This window comes from Apodemus sylvaticus, chromosome 21, assembly GCF_947179515.1.
Source record: "Apodemus sylvaticus chromosome 21, mApoSyl1.1, whole genome shotgun sequence".
In the NCBI taxonomy this organism is placed as follows: domain Eukaryota; kingdom Metazoa; phylum Chordata; class Mammalia; order Rodentia; family Muridae; genus Apodemus; species Apodemus sylvaticus.
Window position 1 is genome coordinate 71994 of NC_067492.1, and position 16989 is coordinate 88982.

At 37.8% G+C, this 16989-nt stretch overlaps 1 protein-coding gene across 2 annotated transcripts in view; it reads right to left on the reverse strand.

Annotated features, from left to right (window-relative positions):
* LOC127671876 (coiled-coil domain-containing protein 7-like) overlaps window positions 1–4830 on the reverse strand; it is a 68710-nt gene extending 63880 nt beyond the window's left edge. Inside the window, exons 1-2 of one of the 2 annotated variants that reach the window (XM_052166944.1) lie at window positions 4558–4830; window positions 436–522 (exon numbers count right to left, since the gene is read on the reverse strand). In XM_052166944.1, coding sequence (XP_052022904.1) covers window positions 436–522; window positions 4558–4830 — 360 coding nt within the window. The remainder of the gene's footprint in view (window positions 1–435; window positions 523–4557) is intronic. The other variant, XM_052166945.1, reaches the window with a different exon arrangement.
* Window positions 4831–16989: the final 12159 nt, after the last annotated feature.

Consider the following 16989-nt stretch of genomic DNA (forward strand, 5'->3'; position numbering starts at 1 on the left):
ATTTGGGAGTGGGGCTCATGTTTGCTTGCACAAGTATTCACATGGAGTTCAGAATACAACTTGCAAGAATTGGTCCACTCCCTCCATCATGTAAGTTCCAAGGACTGAACTCAAGTTGTCAGACTAAATGGCAGGCATCTTTACTACTGAACCATGTTGCTTTTCCAAGAATACTTTCTTATAGCCAAGGCAGTCAAAATAATCAATCTCATATTTAAAACTCACCATAGAAGCAAGACTATAAAAAGTAGACTTACAGATAGTTCAGACAGGAGGAATTTACTGAGGCTGGAAACCTTAGTACACTTTTGATAAATGTCACAAAAGAATTTGTGTAGCTAGTGATCTGTTCAGACAGTGTGTGTGTGGATTCTGAAGGTGAGGGTTAACTCCTTCTAGTGCTTAATTTATTTCATTAGCATTATATACACATACAGACAAGCCTTCTGCTTCAGATTTTTCTGTGGCTTTTTCTCCATCATCAGTGAAAGCTCCATAGGTTTCTTCCAAGGTAGAAACAACCTAAGAAAAATGGAAAGCAAATTCATTTCTTCACAGTCAAAATGCTAAAACATTTACACCATGTTCTTACAGATGTCACTTTATTGCCAATGACAGGAATATAAGCTTTGTACCCTTTGACTATCACATATTTTCAAGAAGATTCCCTGTACAATGATGTTTGAGCCCGCTTCCTAGTTATAAGAACACTCCAAGGCTGTATCTTCTCTATGTGGATAAATAGCTAAAAGAGGTACATGTCTGTGAATGGTTGAAGAACGCAGAGTTTTCTCCAAGATCTTATTTTCCTCTGAATATCACATTAAATAAAAGAAATGTAAAGAACTATACTACTTCTGAGTATATACCAGAAAGATCTTCCACAACACCACAAGGGCACTTGCTCAGCTATGTTCATAGCAGCTCTTTTCATAATAGCCATAAAGTGGAAACAACTTAGATGTCCCTCAACTCAAGAATGGATAAATAAAATGTGGAACATCTACACAATAGAATACTATTCAGCTATTAAAAACAAAGGCATCATGAAATTTGCAGGCAAATGAATGCAACTTGAATATATATCCTGAGTGAGGTAACCCAGAGTCAGAAAGATACTGATTGTATGTATTCACTTGTAAGTGAACATTAGTGATAAAGCACAGGATGACCATTCAACAATACACAGACCCAAATAAACTGGGTAATAAGGATGTTCCAGTGGAGGATGCATGAATCTTACTCTGGTGGGAAAACTAAATAGTGATCCGATAAAAGTGGAAAAAGGAAAATGGGTAGAAGAGGACATGAAGAGGGGAACTGTGATGGAAATCAAGTGTGGGGTGAAGAGGGTAAGAGAGACCTGCGAGTCAGAATGGAAATGAGGTTGGGTTGCATTTCCAGTGACTAGCTGGAGGCCTAGGACGGGAGAAAACATGGGGAGTCTATAGGGGTGTTGAGCTTAGATACCTACTGCAGAGGGTTATAGAGACTGAAATGCAACCTCCTAAAGCCAGGGAGTATTGCCAGAGGAGGTAACTTATAACCACCCACTGACTCTTCAACTCAGAATTTGTCTTGCTCACAAGATTTGCAGCGATAATGGTGCAGAGACTGAGGGAACAACTAACCAATGTCTGCCCCAACTTGAAACCTATCCCATGTGAGAGAGCCAACCCCTAACACTATTAATTATACTCTGCTGTGCTTGCAAACAAGAACCTCGCATAACTATCTTCTGGGAGGCTTCATCCAGCAGTGGACTGAAGCCAATGCATAGATCCACAGGCAAACATCAGGCTGAGCCCAGGGACTTTTATAGAAGATAGAAGTGGGATAGAAGTGGGAAAGTCGTGGGGGGGGGTCAAGAACACCCCAAGAAGACCTACAGGTTCAATTAACCTGAGAGTCAATTAACATGGGGGCTGAAGAGCTTGGGCCACCAACTAGGAAGCATGCAGGAGATTGACCTAGATACCCTACATGTTTGTAGCATGCATAGAGCTTGATGTTCTGTGGATCCCCTAACAAATGGAAACAGGGGCTGTCACAGTCTATGATACCCATCATTCCTTTCCACTACTTGGACTGCCTGATTCAATCTCAGTGGAAAATGTTCCTAGACCTGCTGGCACTAGTTGCCCCAGGTGTGGTGGTTCTTGGGGGAAGGTACAGTGGGGGGGCAGGTGTTTGTAACAGTGGGACTGGGAAGAGAAGAGAGGCTGTAATTGGGTTGTAAAATGAATATTAAAAAAATTTGAAAAAATGTGAAGAGCAGAAAGCAATACAATTTAAAAGACATTCTCCACAATAGCAAACTAATATAACAGGTATCTTAGAAGTATGATAAACTACAATATCTTTTTTATTCTATATATTCTTTATTTACATTTCAAATGATATCCCCTTTCCTGGATCTCCCCTCCCTGAAAGTCCCATAAGCCCTTGCCCTGTTCCCCAATCACCCCCTTCCCATTTCCTTGTTCTTGTATTCCCCTACATTGCTGCACTGAGCCTTTCCAGGACCAGGGCCCTCTCCTTCCTTCTTCTTGGGCATCATTTGATATGTGAATTGTTTCTTGGGCTATAATATCTTTAATTTGGCATCTTCTGACCTTGTGCAAAGCCCATTTATACCTTGACTGTCCACCATTTTATAAAAAGAAACTTACTGAAATATCAAGTGCTATAGTCTTTTTCCCCCTATATTCTTTGTTTACATTCCAAATGCTTTCCCCTTTCCTGGTTCCCCCATGCCCATATGTCCCATAAGCCCTCTTCTCTCCCCCCATTCCCCAATCAGCCCCTCCCATTTCTCTGTCCTGGTACTCCTCTACAATGCTGGATCAAGCCTTTCCAGGACCAGGGCCCTCTCCTTACTTCTTCATGGGAATCATTTGATATGCTAATTGTGTCTTGAGTATTCAGAGCTTCTGGGCTAATTAATATTCACTTATCATTGATTGTATTCCATGTGTATTCTTTTGTGATTGGGTTACCTCACTTTGAATGATATTTTCTAGTTCCAAGCATTTGCCTAAAAATTTTATGAATTCATTGTTTTTAATTGCTGAGTAGTATTCCATTGTGTAAATATACCACAATTTCTGTAGCAAACCGGTAGCCAATATCAACTAAATGGAGAGAAACTTGAAGCAATCCCACTAAAATCAGGGACTAGACAAGGCTGCCCTCTCTCTCCATATCTTTTCAATATAGTACTTGAAGTTCTAGATAGAGCAAATAGACAACATAAGGAGGTCAAAGGGATACAAATTGGAAAGGAAGAAGTCAAACTATCACTATTTGCAGATGATTTGATAGTATATTTAAGTGACCCAAAAAACCCCACCAGAGAACTCCTACAGCTGATAAACAACTTCAGCAAAATGGCTGGTTATAAAATCAACTCAAGTAAATCAGTAACTTTCCTATATTCAAAGGATAAGCAGGCTGAGAAAGAAGTTAGGGAAATGACACTCTTCACAATAGTCACAAACAATATAAAGTATCTTGGTGTGACTCTAACCAAACAAATAAAAGATCTGTATAACAAGAACTTCAGGTCTCAGAAGAAGGAAATCGAAGAAGACCTCAGAAGATGGAAAAATCTTCCATGCTCATGGATTGGCAGGATTAATATAGTTAAAATGGCCATCTTGCCAAAAGCAATCTACAGACTCAACGCGATCCCCATCAAAATTCCAAGTGCTGTAGTCTTATCTTGTCCTTCTTTCATTCTTGAGAGTTGAAGGTGCTTATACACACAAAGCTCTGCTTGAATGGTGACCTTAGCCTGACATTTATAAATTTTGTTTTCAGGAAGCTAGAAAAACAGAATTTTATTCCAGAAAGTTTGCTTTATGTTGAACTTCTGTTTCATTGGATTCTGGAATTCTAATATATGATTGTCAGAGATCATGTGATGGTTTGTATAAGATTGACCCAGGAAATTGTACTATTAGCAGGTATGGCATTATTGGAGTAAGTGTTTCAATGTGAGTGTGGACTTTAAGGCCCTCATTCTACTTGCCAGAAAACCAGGCTTCTCCTTGCTGCCTTTGGAATAAGAGATGAAACTCTCAGTTCCTCCAGCCCCATGTCGGCCTGGACAATGCCTTGATGATAATGAACAGAATCTCTGAACCTGTAAGCCAGCCCCAATTAAATGTCCTTTATAAGAGTTGTTTTGGTCATGGTGTCTGTTCGAAGCAGTAAAACCCTAACTCAGACAAACTACTTTAATTGATCACTACTCTGGGCACTAAGTGTCCAATGACTTCCGCTGGCACAAATTCTATGTGAGTTTTCATGATTTACTGCCAGAGGAACTAAGCATGCCTCATACAACTTCAATAAGAGAACACCTTATAGGCTTGGTCCCATTATTCTTCTGATTTCCCTCCACATGTTGGATGTAATAAATCTTATCACTGGCATAATGATATACTGAGTCCATCATAACTCAAGCTTATTCTCCTGCTGCCTAACAGCAAATCCCCCAGCTAGTGACCAGATTGGGAATTATCCCAATAGAAGACCTAACAAATACCTTACCGTCTTCAGGTTTTTGGCAATCATCCTGACCATTTCAGCATCTGACACTAAGTCTTTCATCATAGTTGATGGTATTGGCAAGGCATACCGTACGATTGACTCTCCTGTGGGTGGAGACCTAATGACCATTGGTTCAATTTTATCTTGTGTCGATTTGGCATTACGTTTTTCTTTTGGCTTAGGTGATGAATTCAGTGGTCCTTTCTTATAAGGTAATTCTGGAACACTTGTCAATTTCATACTAACAGTTGCTGGATGCTTTGCACGTTTCATTTTTGTGATTGATTTAGCTTCCAAATTACATGTGAAAAATTCAGTATGTCCCTGTGAATAAAATGTTAAGATGTTCAAAGGAAAATCCCACACTGCTTATTTAATATATCAACAAAATTATTTGATGAAATGCATATACTATGTCTGTTTTATCATTATGGTACCAGAGCAGGCTCTTTAGATGACATTGCTATGGTGTGAATACAAGCAGTTCTGTTCAGGCTCATATATTGGTTACTTGTGTCCCAAATTATGGTACTATTTTGACAGAAACTTCAGGAGGTATGGCCTGGCTGAAGGAAGTTGATAAATGAATGCTGATTTGGTTTATACCTGCTCTACAATTTTCTGTTTACGGCTTCTGATCTACCAGAGTGTGACCAGCCCCATCCTCCATATGTTTCCTGTCACAAAGCTTTGCTTTACCATAGCTCAGAAGTATAGCACCAAGTAACTATGAGATGAACCTTCTGAAACTGTTAATTCAGAGATGATGTGTCACAGAAATGTAAAAATAGCTGAAACATACACCAAACATCTTCTGGGAGGCGCTGACATATTTTTGGCCATTTTGAATGTCATGTTAAATAAAAACAAAATATTTAAACCCAAGTATGACAACAGAGCAGTGAAAGACTCATTATTAAGTTAAAATACACCCCTAACACTGTCATGACCATGCTGCATACAATTAACCTAATCTCAGAGAAGTTAGTCACTGGAAAACTCAGAAAGCCAGGAAGTGTTATAGTTGGAAATTCAGATAATTTTTTCTGTATATCTTGCTTATTTTCTATACTATTTTCTCCAAATGTTATAAATTTTGTCTTTAAATTTTACCACACTTTGCATGAGTAAGGGATGAATAAGTGCAAATATTTAGGATTCAAAATTGTGGCAGAAGTATCCATTACTACAGAGATGGTCAATGTAAAATTAAAACTGGGATTATAAAACAGAGGTGATAACCTGAGAATAAATCATGATAAGTTTTGAAAAGCTACTCACGTCTGATTTGTTTATACATTGTAAGCAGATATAATTTGTGCTTTAAAATACCCAAATGGAAATAAAACATATAAAAATGAACAACATAATTGGCTGTTCTTCAGAATAGGTTAGTAAGGTGGGAGACCAGATTGAATGATTCAATAGACAGTAGCAGAAACATAAAAATAATGCAATACAGAGAAAATAATAGATAATTGAAGAGAAAAACTGAGAGATACCTTGAATTATGTAAATACTGACAGACTGAAAACAAGAGATCCAAAGGAAAAGATGAAACAGATGGGAAGAAATACTCCAACAAAAAATAAAGATGAATTTCTGACACTGAAAGAGTACTGGAATCTACTCTTTAAAGAACAGATAAAAATATTCTCAGAACATTAATAGAAAAGAAAAAAACAAAACAAAAGAAAAATACTGCAGAAAGAAGTAGGCAGCTAAAAGAGAAAAATAAAAAGTCTTTCAGAAAATGAAGCATGTCACTGATACAATATGAGAACATTAACAGTATCATTGAATGTTTCTTTTTTAGATTTATTTATTTAATATATGTGAGTATACTGTCACTGTTTTCAGATACATTAGAAGAAGGCATCTGATATTATTACAGATGGTAGTGAGCCACCATGTGGTTGCTGAAAATTGAACTCAGGTCCTCTAACAGTCAGTGTTCTCAACCTCTGAGCCATCTCTTCAACCATCATTTAATATTTCTTCTCATAAGATTATATATTTTATCTATATTTTAAACCCACTAAGGACCAAGAAATAAATGTATTTTAAAGAATAAACCAGAGTAGACATTGGCAAACTCTGCAGCCAGTCCCACAATACCTAGGGGAAGCACCACTCACAGGCACTTCTACACACCCAGGATCATGGGATCACAGGATCACAGGATCCCACAATCCCAAGAGCTTGGTCACACCGGGATCTCAGGGTCCCAGAGGCAGCTTGAGAGTTCAGACACACCCAGAATCTCAGGGTCACAGGATCCCACAATCACAGGATCACAGAGACAGCTTGACTCTGAGGATTCAGGAAGGACAGGCTCCAGTCAGAGGGCAGGTAGCACTAGAGATAACTAGATGGCAGGAGGCAAGTGTAAGAACATAAGCAACAGAAACCAAGGTTATTTGGCATCACCAGAACCCATTCTTCCACCATAGCAAGTCCTGGATACACCATCACACCAGAAAAGCAAGATACACTTCTAAAATCACTTCTCATGATGATGATAGAGGACTTTAAGAAGGATATAAACAATTCCTTTAAAGAAATACAAGAGAACACAGGTAAACAGCTAGTTTCCTTAAAGAGGAAACACAAAAATCCCTTAAAGAATTACAGGAAAACACTATCAAACAGAAGAAGGGAATGAATAAAACCACCCAGGATCTAAAAATGGACAATACAGAAATCACAAAGTAAGACAACTGTGGAGCTAGAAAACCTAGGAAAGAGATCAGGAGTCATAGAAGTCACTAACACAGGAGTCACTAACAGAATACAAGAGATAGAATAGAGAATCTCACCTGAAGAAGATATTGTAGAAAACATTGACACAACAGTCAAAGAAAACACAAAAAGCAAAAGTCTCCTAACCCCAAAACATCCAGGAAATCCAGGACACAATGAGAAGACCAAACCTAAGGATAATGGGTAAAGAAAAGAGCAAAGATTCCCAACTTAAAGGCTAGTAAATATCTTTAACAAAAGTAGAGAAGAAAATGTCCCTAAACTAAAGAGAGAGATGTCCATGAACATACAAGAAACCTACAGAACTCCAAATAGACTGCACCAGAAAAGAAATTCCTCCTATCACATAATAATCACAACACCAAATTTACAAAACAAAGAATATTAAAATCAGTAAGGGAAAACGTTCAAGTAACATATTAATCAGACCTTACAGAAATTACACTTAATCAGAATTACACCAGACTTCTCACCAGTGACTATGAAAGCTAGAAGATCCTGGGCAGATGTCAGAGTCTAAGAGAATACAAATGTCAGCCCAGACTACTATACCCAGCAAAACTCTCAATTACCATAGATGGAGAAAACAAGATATTCCATGACAAAACCAAATTTACACAATATCCTTTCACAAATCCAGCCCTATAAAGGATAGTAGATGGAAAACACTAACACAAGGAGGCAAATGACACCCTAGAAAAAGCAAGAAAATAATCTTTCAACAAACCCACACAGACATAATTCCACCGCTAACTACAAAAATAACAGGAAGTAACAATCACTTTTCCTTAATATCTCTTAATATGAAAATTAATATTATCTACATATCCTAATAGATTGACATTCAAAAATATGAGCAATTATAAATTTGTTGGCTGTCAATCCAGTAGTCTCTCTAATTTGGTAGTTGGAGAAATAAGTCCAATATTGTACAATTTATATACACTTTGTGCTTGTTTTTACGTGACAGTGTCTTTCTGTGTACCACATAATGGTCTTGAAATCATGCTTCTCCTGTCTCAGTCTCTCTATAAGTAGGATTGCTAATTTGATGTTTTTACACTATACTGTGGTCTTCAGAATAGCTTACATATTTCAAAATTATTTATACAGTCAAAAGAAACGTAGACAACTAATCTGTAAGATGGCGTGTAAGATAACAAGAAAGAGTGAGACTGAATGTTTTGCTTGATATTTATAATTATTGTATCAATTTTGAAGAATCTGGCCTTATAAGTTACTCTTTTTCTGAGATGAATGCTTTTCAAAATCATCACAGCCGATGAAATAGAATCTTACCCTCACCTAATGTCTGTGCCACCCTCCCAAGCAGAACCATTGTTCATTGAAACAGTTGATAAGTAATTTCATGGATAGACCATCTTAATACACACACCATTTCTTTTTTTTTATTTGATATATTCTTTATTTACATTTCAAGTGATTTTCCCTTTCCTGGATCCTCCCTCCCTGAAAGTCCCATAAGCCCTCTTCCCGCCCCCTGTTCCCCAATCCACCTCTTCCCATTTCCCTGTCCTGGTATTACCTTACACTGCTGCCTGAGCCTTTCCAGGACCAGGGGCCACTCCTTCCTTCTTCTTGGACATCATTTGATATGTGAATTGTGTCTAGGGTATTCCAAGCTTCTAGGCTAATAACCATTTATCAGTGAGTGCATACCATGAGTGTTTTTTGAGACTGGGTTACCTCACTTAGGATGATGTCCTCCAGATCCATCCATTTGTCTAAGAATTTCATGAATTCATTGTTTCTAATGGCTGAATAGTACTCCATAGTATATATATACCACATTTTCTGTATCCATTCCTCCATTGAGGGACATCTGGGTTCTTTCCAGCTTCTGGTTATTATGAATAGGGCTGCTATGAACATAGTGGAGCATGTATCCTTATTACATGCTGGGGAATCTTTTGAGTATATGCCCAGGAGTGGTATAGCAGGGTCCTCCGGAAGTATCATTCCCAGTTTTCTGAGGAACCGCTAGACTGATTTCCAGAGTGGTTGTACCAGTTCGCAACCCCACCAGTGGTGGAGGAGTGTTCTTTTCTCCACATCCTCGCCAGCACCTGTTTTCTCCTGAGTTTTTGATCTTAGCCATTCTGACTGGTGTGAGGTAAAATCTCAGGGTTGTTTTGATTTGCATTTTCCTGATGACTAAGGATGTTGAACATTTCTTTAGGTGCTTCTCAGCCATTCAATATTACTCAGGTGAAAATTCTTTGTTTAGCTCTGTACCCCATTTTTAAGGGGGATATTTGGCTCTCTGGAGTCTACCTTCTGGAGTTCTTTGTATATCTTGGATATAAGCCCTCTGTCAGAAGTAGTGTTGATAAAGATCTTTTCCCAATTTGTTGGTTGCCATTTTGTCCTTTTAACAATGTCCTTTGCCTTACAGAGACTTTGTAGTTTTATGAGGTCCCATTTGTCAGTTCTTGATCTTAGAGCATAAGCTATTGGTGTTCTGTTCAGGAAATTTTACCCTGTGCCCATGTCCTCAAGGGTCTTCCCCAGTTTCTTTTCTATTAGTTTCAGTGTGTCTGGCTTTATGTGGAGGTTCTTGATCCACTTGGACTTGAGCTTAGTACAAGGAGATAAGAATGGATCAATTTGCATTCTTTTGCATGCTGACCTCCAGCTGAACCAGCACCATTTGTTGAAAAGGCTATCTTTTTCCCACTGGATGGTTGTAGCTCCTTTGTCAAAGGTCAAGTGACCATAATTCTGTGTGTTCATTTCTGGGTCTTCAATTCTATTCTATTGATCTACTTGCCTGTCACTGTACCAATACCATGCAGTTTTAACACAATTGTTCTGTAGTACTGCTTGAAGTCTGGGATACTGATTCCTCCAGAAGTTCTATTACTGTTGAGGATAGTTTTAGCTATCCTGGGTTTTTTGTTATTCCAGATGAATTTGAGAATTGGTCTTTCTAAGTCTATGAAGAACTGAGTTGGGATTTTGATGGGGATTGCATTGAATCTTTAGATTGCTTTTGGCAAGATGGTTATTTTTACTATATTAATATCCAAGAGCATGGAAGATTTTTCCATCTTCTGAGGTCTTCTTGGATTTCTTTCTTCAAAGACTTGACATTCCTGTCATACAGATCTTTCCCTTGTTTGGCTAAAGTCACCCCAAGATATTTTATATTGTTTGTGGCTATGGTGAAAGGTGTCATTTCCCTAATTTCTTTCTCAGCCTGTTTATTCTTTGAGTATAGGAAGGCTACTGATTTGCTTGAGTTAATTTTATATCCAGCCACTTTGCTGAACTTGTTTATCTGCTGCAGGAGTTCTCTGGTGGAGTTTTTTGGGTCACTTAAGTAGACTATCATATCATCTGCAAATAGTGATAGTTTGACTTCTTCCTTTCCAATTTGTATCCCTTTGACCTCCTTTTGTTGTTTAATTGCTCTGGCTAGAACTTCAAGTACTATGTTGAGTAAATATGGAAAGAGAGGGAAGCCTTGTCTAGTCCCTGATTTTAGTGGGATTGCTTCAAGTTTTTCTCTATTTAGTTTGATGTTGGCTACTGGTTTGCTGTATATTGCTTTTATTATATTTAGGTATGGGCCTTGAATTTCTGTTCTTTCCAAGACCTTTAACATGAAAGGATGCTGAATTTTATCAAATGCTTTTTCAGCATCTAATGAAATGACCATGTGATTTTTTTTTCCTTTCAGTTTGTTTATGTAGTGGATTAGATTGATGGATTTATGTATATTAAACCATCCCTGCATCCCTGGGATGAAGCCTACTTAATCATGGTGAATGATCGTTTTGATGTATTCTTGGATTTGGTTGGCAAGAATTTTATTGAGTATTTTTGCATTGATATTCATAAGGGAAATTGGTCTACGGTTCTCTTTTTTGTTGGATCTTTGTGTGGTTTTGCTATCAGTGAAATTGTGGCTTCATAGAACGAGTTTGGTAATTTTCCTTCTGTTTCTACTTTGTGGAATAATTTGAAGGTTATTTGCATTAGGTCTCCTTTGAATGTCTGATAGAAATCTGCACTAAAGCCATCTGGTCTTGTGCTTTTTTTTTTGGTTGGGAGCCTGTCAATGACCACTTCTATTTCTTTAGGGATTATGGGACCATTTAGATGGTCTATCTGATCCTGATTAAATTTTGGTAGTTGGTATCTGTCTAGAAAATTGTCCATTTCATCCAGATTTTTCCAGTTTTGTTGAGTATAGTCTTTTGTAGTAGGATATGATAATTTTTTGGATTTCTTCAGTTTCTGTTGTTAATTCACCCTTTTCATTTCTGATTTTGTTAATTTGCGTACTGTCTCTGTGCCTTCCGGTTAGTCTGGGTAAAGGTTTATTTATCTTGTTGATTTTCTTAAAGAATCAGCTCCTGATTTTGTTGATTCTTTGTATAGTTCTTTTTGTTTCAACTTGGTTGAATTCAGCCCTGAGTTTCATGATTTCCTGCCTTCTGTTCCTCTTGGGTATATTGGCTTCTTTTTGTTCTAAAGCTTTCAGATGTTCTGCTAAACTGCTAGTGTATGCTCTCTCCAGCTTCTTTTTGTAGGCATTCAGAGCTATGAATTTTCCTTTTAGCACTGCTTTCATTGTGTCCCATAAATTTGGGTATGTTGTGCATTCATTTTCATTAAATTCTAAAAAGTCTTTTATTTCTTTATTTCTTCCTTGACCAAGGTATCATTGAGTAGAGAATTGTTCAGCTTCCATGTGTATTTGGGATTTTGTTGTTTTTGTTACTATTAAAGACCACCCTTATTCCATAGTGATCATAGGAGGCATGGAATTAGTTCGATCGTCTTATATCTGTTGAGGTCTATTTTATGACCAATTATATGGTCAATTTTGGAGAAGAAGAGGTGCTTTTGATTTAGGATGAAATGTTCTATAGATATCTATTAATTCCATTTGGTACAAAACTTCTGTTCACTGTGACCCCATTTAGTTTGTGTCTCCCTGATCTGTCCATTGAAGAGAATGGTGTGTTTAAGTCTCCCACAATTATTGTGTGGGGTAAGATGACAGACAGCATTTCTTAAATGAATGTATCCTGTTCCCTGTGGGCTGAGAATGATGACAATCACTCAAGTCAAATAGCTTTGATCATAGCAGGAAATCTGCATGCAAATAATTGTGCCTACTATTCATTCTCTGTTGTAGCAGAACTGTCAACTCTTAGCTTAGCTACTGTAGAGATAAAATCCTTTGGTGATGTGAGGAACATTGAAGTATAGCCTTATTAAATCATTTGAAATGCAAATAAATTATATCGAATAAAAAAATAACAATAAAAAAAAGAAGTATAGCCTTATTGTGATGAACTCCAATGTCTAAAAATTGTTATTTTGAGTTTCTACCATAGTAAGAGCCAAGATTTTAAGCTCTATTAACAACAAACAAACACATAAACAAAAAGACTTTATCTTTTTATGTTCATTTAATAACATGTCCATCATTTTTATGATTAGTATAAAATATATATTGTGGTGAATATAATATTTAAATTAAAATTAAAAAAAGATGCTACACAGAAACAATAGAAAACCCACATACACGTGGAAATTGAACAATACTCTACTCAATGATACCTTGGTCAAGGAAGAAATAAAGAAAGAAATTAAAGACTTTTTAGAACACAATGAAAATGAAAACACAACATACCCAAATCTATGGGACACAATGAAAGCAGTGCTAAGAGGAAAACTCATAGCCCTGAGTGCCTCCAAAAAGAAAATGGAGAGAGCATACATTACCAGCTTAATGACACACCTGAAAGCCCTAGAACAAAAAGAAGCTATTTCACCCAGGAGGAGTAGAAGGCAGGAAATCATCAAACTCAGGGCCGAAATCAATCAAGAAGAAACAAAGAGAACCATACAAAAAATCAACAAAACCAGGAGCTGGTTCTTTGAGAAAATCAACAAGATAGATAAACCCTTAGCCAGACTGACCAAAGGGCACAGAGAAAGTATCCAAATTAACAAACTTAGAAATGAAAAGGGAGATATAACAACGGAAACTGAGGAAATCCAAAAAATCATCAGATCCTACTACAAGAGCCTGTACTCAACACAACTGGAGAATCTGGAGGAAATGGACAATTTCCTTGACAGATACCAAATACCAAAATTAAATCAGGACCAACTAGACCATCTAAACAGTCCCATAAAGCCTAAAGAAATAGAAGGAGTCATAGAAAGTCTTCCAACCAAAAAAAGCACAGGACCAGATGGTTTCAGTGCAGAATTCTACCAGACCTTCAAAGAAGAGTTAACACCAATACTCTTCAAACTCTTCCACAAAATAAAAACAGAAGGAACACTACCCAATTCCTTCTACGAAGCCACAATTACGCTGATACCAAAGCCACACAAAGATCCAACAAAGAAAGAGAACTTCAGACCAATTTCCCTTATGAACATCGATGCAAAAATACTCAATAAAATTCTTGCCAACCGAATCCAAGAACACATCAAAACGATCATCCACCATGATCAAGTAGGCTTTATCCCGGGAATGCAGGGTTGGTTCAATATACGGAAATCCATCAATACAATCCACTACATAAACAAACTCAAAGAACAAAACCACATGGTCATTTCATTGGATGCTGAAAAAGCATTTGACAAAATTCAGCATCCTTTCATGCTTAAAGTCTTGGAGAGAACAGGAATTCAAGGCCCATACCTAAACATAGTAAAAGCAATATACAGCAAACCGGTAGCCAGCATCAAACTAAATGGAGAGAAACTTGAAGCAATCCCACTGAAATCAGGGACCAGACAAGGCTGCCCCCTTTCTCCTTATCTTTTCAATATTGTACTTGAGGTACTAGCTCGGGCAATTCGACAACATAAGGAGGTCAAAGGGATACAAATTGGAAAGGAGGAAGTCAAACTATCATTATTTGCAGACGACATGATAGTCTACCTAAGTGACCCAAAAAACTCCACTAGAGAGCTCCTACAGCTGATAAACAACTTCAGCAAAGTGGCAGGTTATAAAATCAACTCAAGCAAATCAGTGGCCTTCCTATACTCAAAGGATAAGCAGGCTGAGAAAGAAATTAGGGAAATGACCCCCTTCACAATAGCCACAAACAGTATAAAGTATCTTGGGGTGACTCTTACCAAACATGTGAAAGATCTGTATGACAAGAACTTCAAGACTCTGAAGAAGGAAATGGAAGAAGACCTCAAAAAATGGGAAAACCTCCCATGCTCATGGATCGGTAGAATCAATATAGTTAAAATGGCCATTTTGCCAAAAGCAATATACAGATTCAATGCAATACCCATCAAAATCCCAACTCAATTCTTCACAGAGTTAGAAAGAGCAATTATCAAATTCATCTGGAATAACAAAAAACCCAGGATAGCTAAAACTATTCTCAGCAACAAAAGAAAATCTGGGGGAATCAGTATCCCTGACCTCAAGCAATACTACAGAGCAATAGTGTTAAAAACTGCATGGTATTGGTACAGTGACAGGCAGGAGGATCAATGGAACAGGATTGAAGATCCAGAAATGAACCCACACACCTATGGCCACTTGATCCTCGACAAAGAGGCTGAAAACATCCAATGGAAAAAAGATAGCCTTTTCAACAAATGGTGCTGGTTCAACTGGAGGTCAGCATGCAGAAGAATGCGAATTGATCCATCCTTGTCTCCTTGTACAAAGCTCAAATCCAAATGGATCAAGGACCTCCACATAAAGCCAGACACTCTGAAGCTAATAGAAAAGAAACTGGGGAAGACCCTTGAGGACATCGGTACAGGGAGAAAGTTTCTGAACAGAACACCAATAGCGTATGCTCTAAGAGCAAGAATTGACAAATGGGACCTCATAAGGTTACAGAGTTTCTGTAAGGCAAAGGACACCATCAAGAGGACAGATCGGCAACCAACAAATTGGGAAAAGATCTTCACCAATCCTACATCAGATAGAGGGCTAATATCCAATATATATAAAGAACTCAAGAAGTTAGACTCCAGAAAACCGAACAACCCTATTAAAAAATGGGGTACAGAGTTAAACAAAGAATTCTCACCTGAAGAACTTCGGATGGCGGAGAAGCATCTTAAAAAATGCTCAACTTCATTAGTCATTAGGGAAATGCAAATCAAAACAACCCTAAGATTTCATCTTACACCAGTCAGAATGGCTAAGATTAAAAATTCAGGAGACAGCAGGTGTTGGAGAGGGTGTGGAGAAAGAGGAACACTCCTCCACTGCTGGTGGGGTTGCAAATTGGTACAACCACTCTGGAAATCAGTCTGGCGGTTCCTCCGAAAACTGGGCACCTCACTTCCAGAAGATCCTGCTATACCACTCCTGGGCATATACCCAGAGGATTCCCCACCATGTAATAAGGATACATGCTCTACTATGTTCATAGCAGCCCTATTTATAATTGCCAGATGCTGGAAAGAACCCAGGTATCCCTCAACAGAAGAGTGGATGCAAAAAATGTGGTATATCTACACAATGGAGTACTATTCAGCCATTAGAAACAATGAATTCATGAAATTCTTAGGCAAATGGATGGAGCTAGAGAACATCATACTAAGTGAGGTAACCCAGACTCAAAAGGTGAATCATGGTATGCACTCACTAATAAGTGGTTATTAACCTAGAAAACTGGAATACCCAAAACATAATCCACACATCAAATGAGATACAAGAAGAAAGGAGGAGTGGTCCCTGGTTCTGGAAAGACTCAGTGAAACAGTATTTGGCAAAACCAGAACGGGGAACTGGGAAGGGGTGGGAGGGAGGACAGGGGAAGAGAAGGGGGCTTATGGGACTTTCGGGGAGTGGGGGGGGGCTAGAAAAGGGGAAATCATTTGAAATGTAAATAAATTATATCGAATAAAAAAAAATTAAAAAAAAAAAGATGCTACACAAAAGTCAGTAAAATGTGCATGTCTGAGGGTTACACTATATGATAATAACCAGAGGAGTGTTTTGTGTTCTGTTCTCAGATACAGGTATTGTTCAATAAGCATTAAAGATACATTCTTAAGAAGACAACAAGAATTTTCCTCATAAATGACATCATTTTCTAAAGCCATTCAGGATGCCATGCTTTGGAATTGCTTTATTTATATAGGAGAACACAGTACATCATTACTGTCTTGTGTTTTGACAGAAACGATTCACAGAACACAGGACAATTCATTATAGCTGGAAGAAAAGTACTTTAATAGATACTACACTAAAGACAGGTAAATGTGCATACCTGTGGGTTACTCTCAATGATAATTATGAAAAAGTGTTTTGTTTCCTGTTCATAGAATTAGCCTTATGTAGGTGTTAAAGATATGTTTTTAAGAAGACAACAAGAATTTTTCTCATAAATGATGTCATTTTCTAAAGCCATTCAGTATGCCCTGCTTTGAAATTGCTTTATTTGTACAGGAGAACACAGAACGTCATTACTGTTGTGTTTTGACAGAAACAATTCACAGAACACAGGAGAATTCATTACAACTGGAAGAAAAGTACTTTAATAAAGATGCTACACACAAGACAGTTAAAAAGTGGGGGCAGAAGGGGGAACAACTCCCTGCAACCTATTTGACTTCACTAGTAGGTGATACAGGGTGGGGAAAGGAATTGGAGGGGACCAGAGCCTAGAGGAGTTGAGTTAAAAG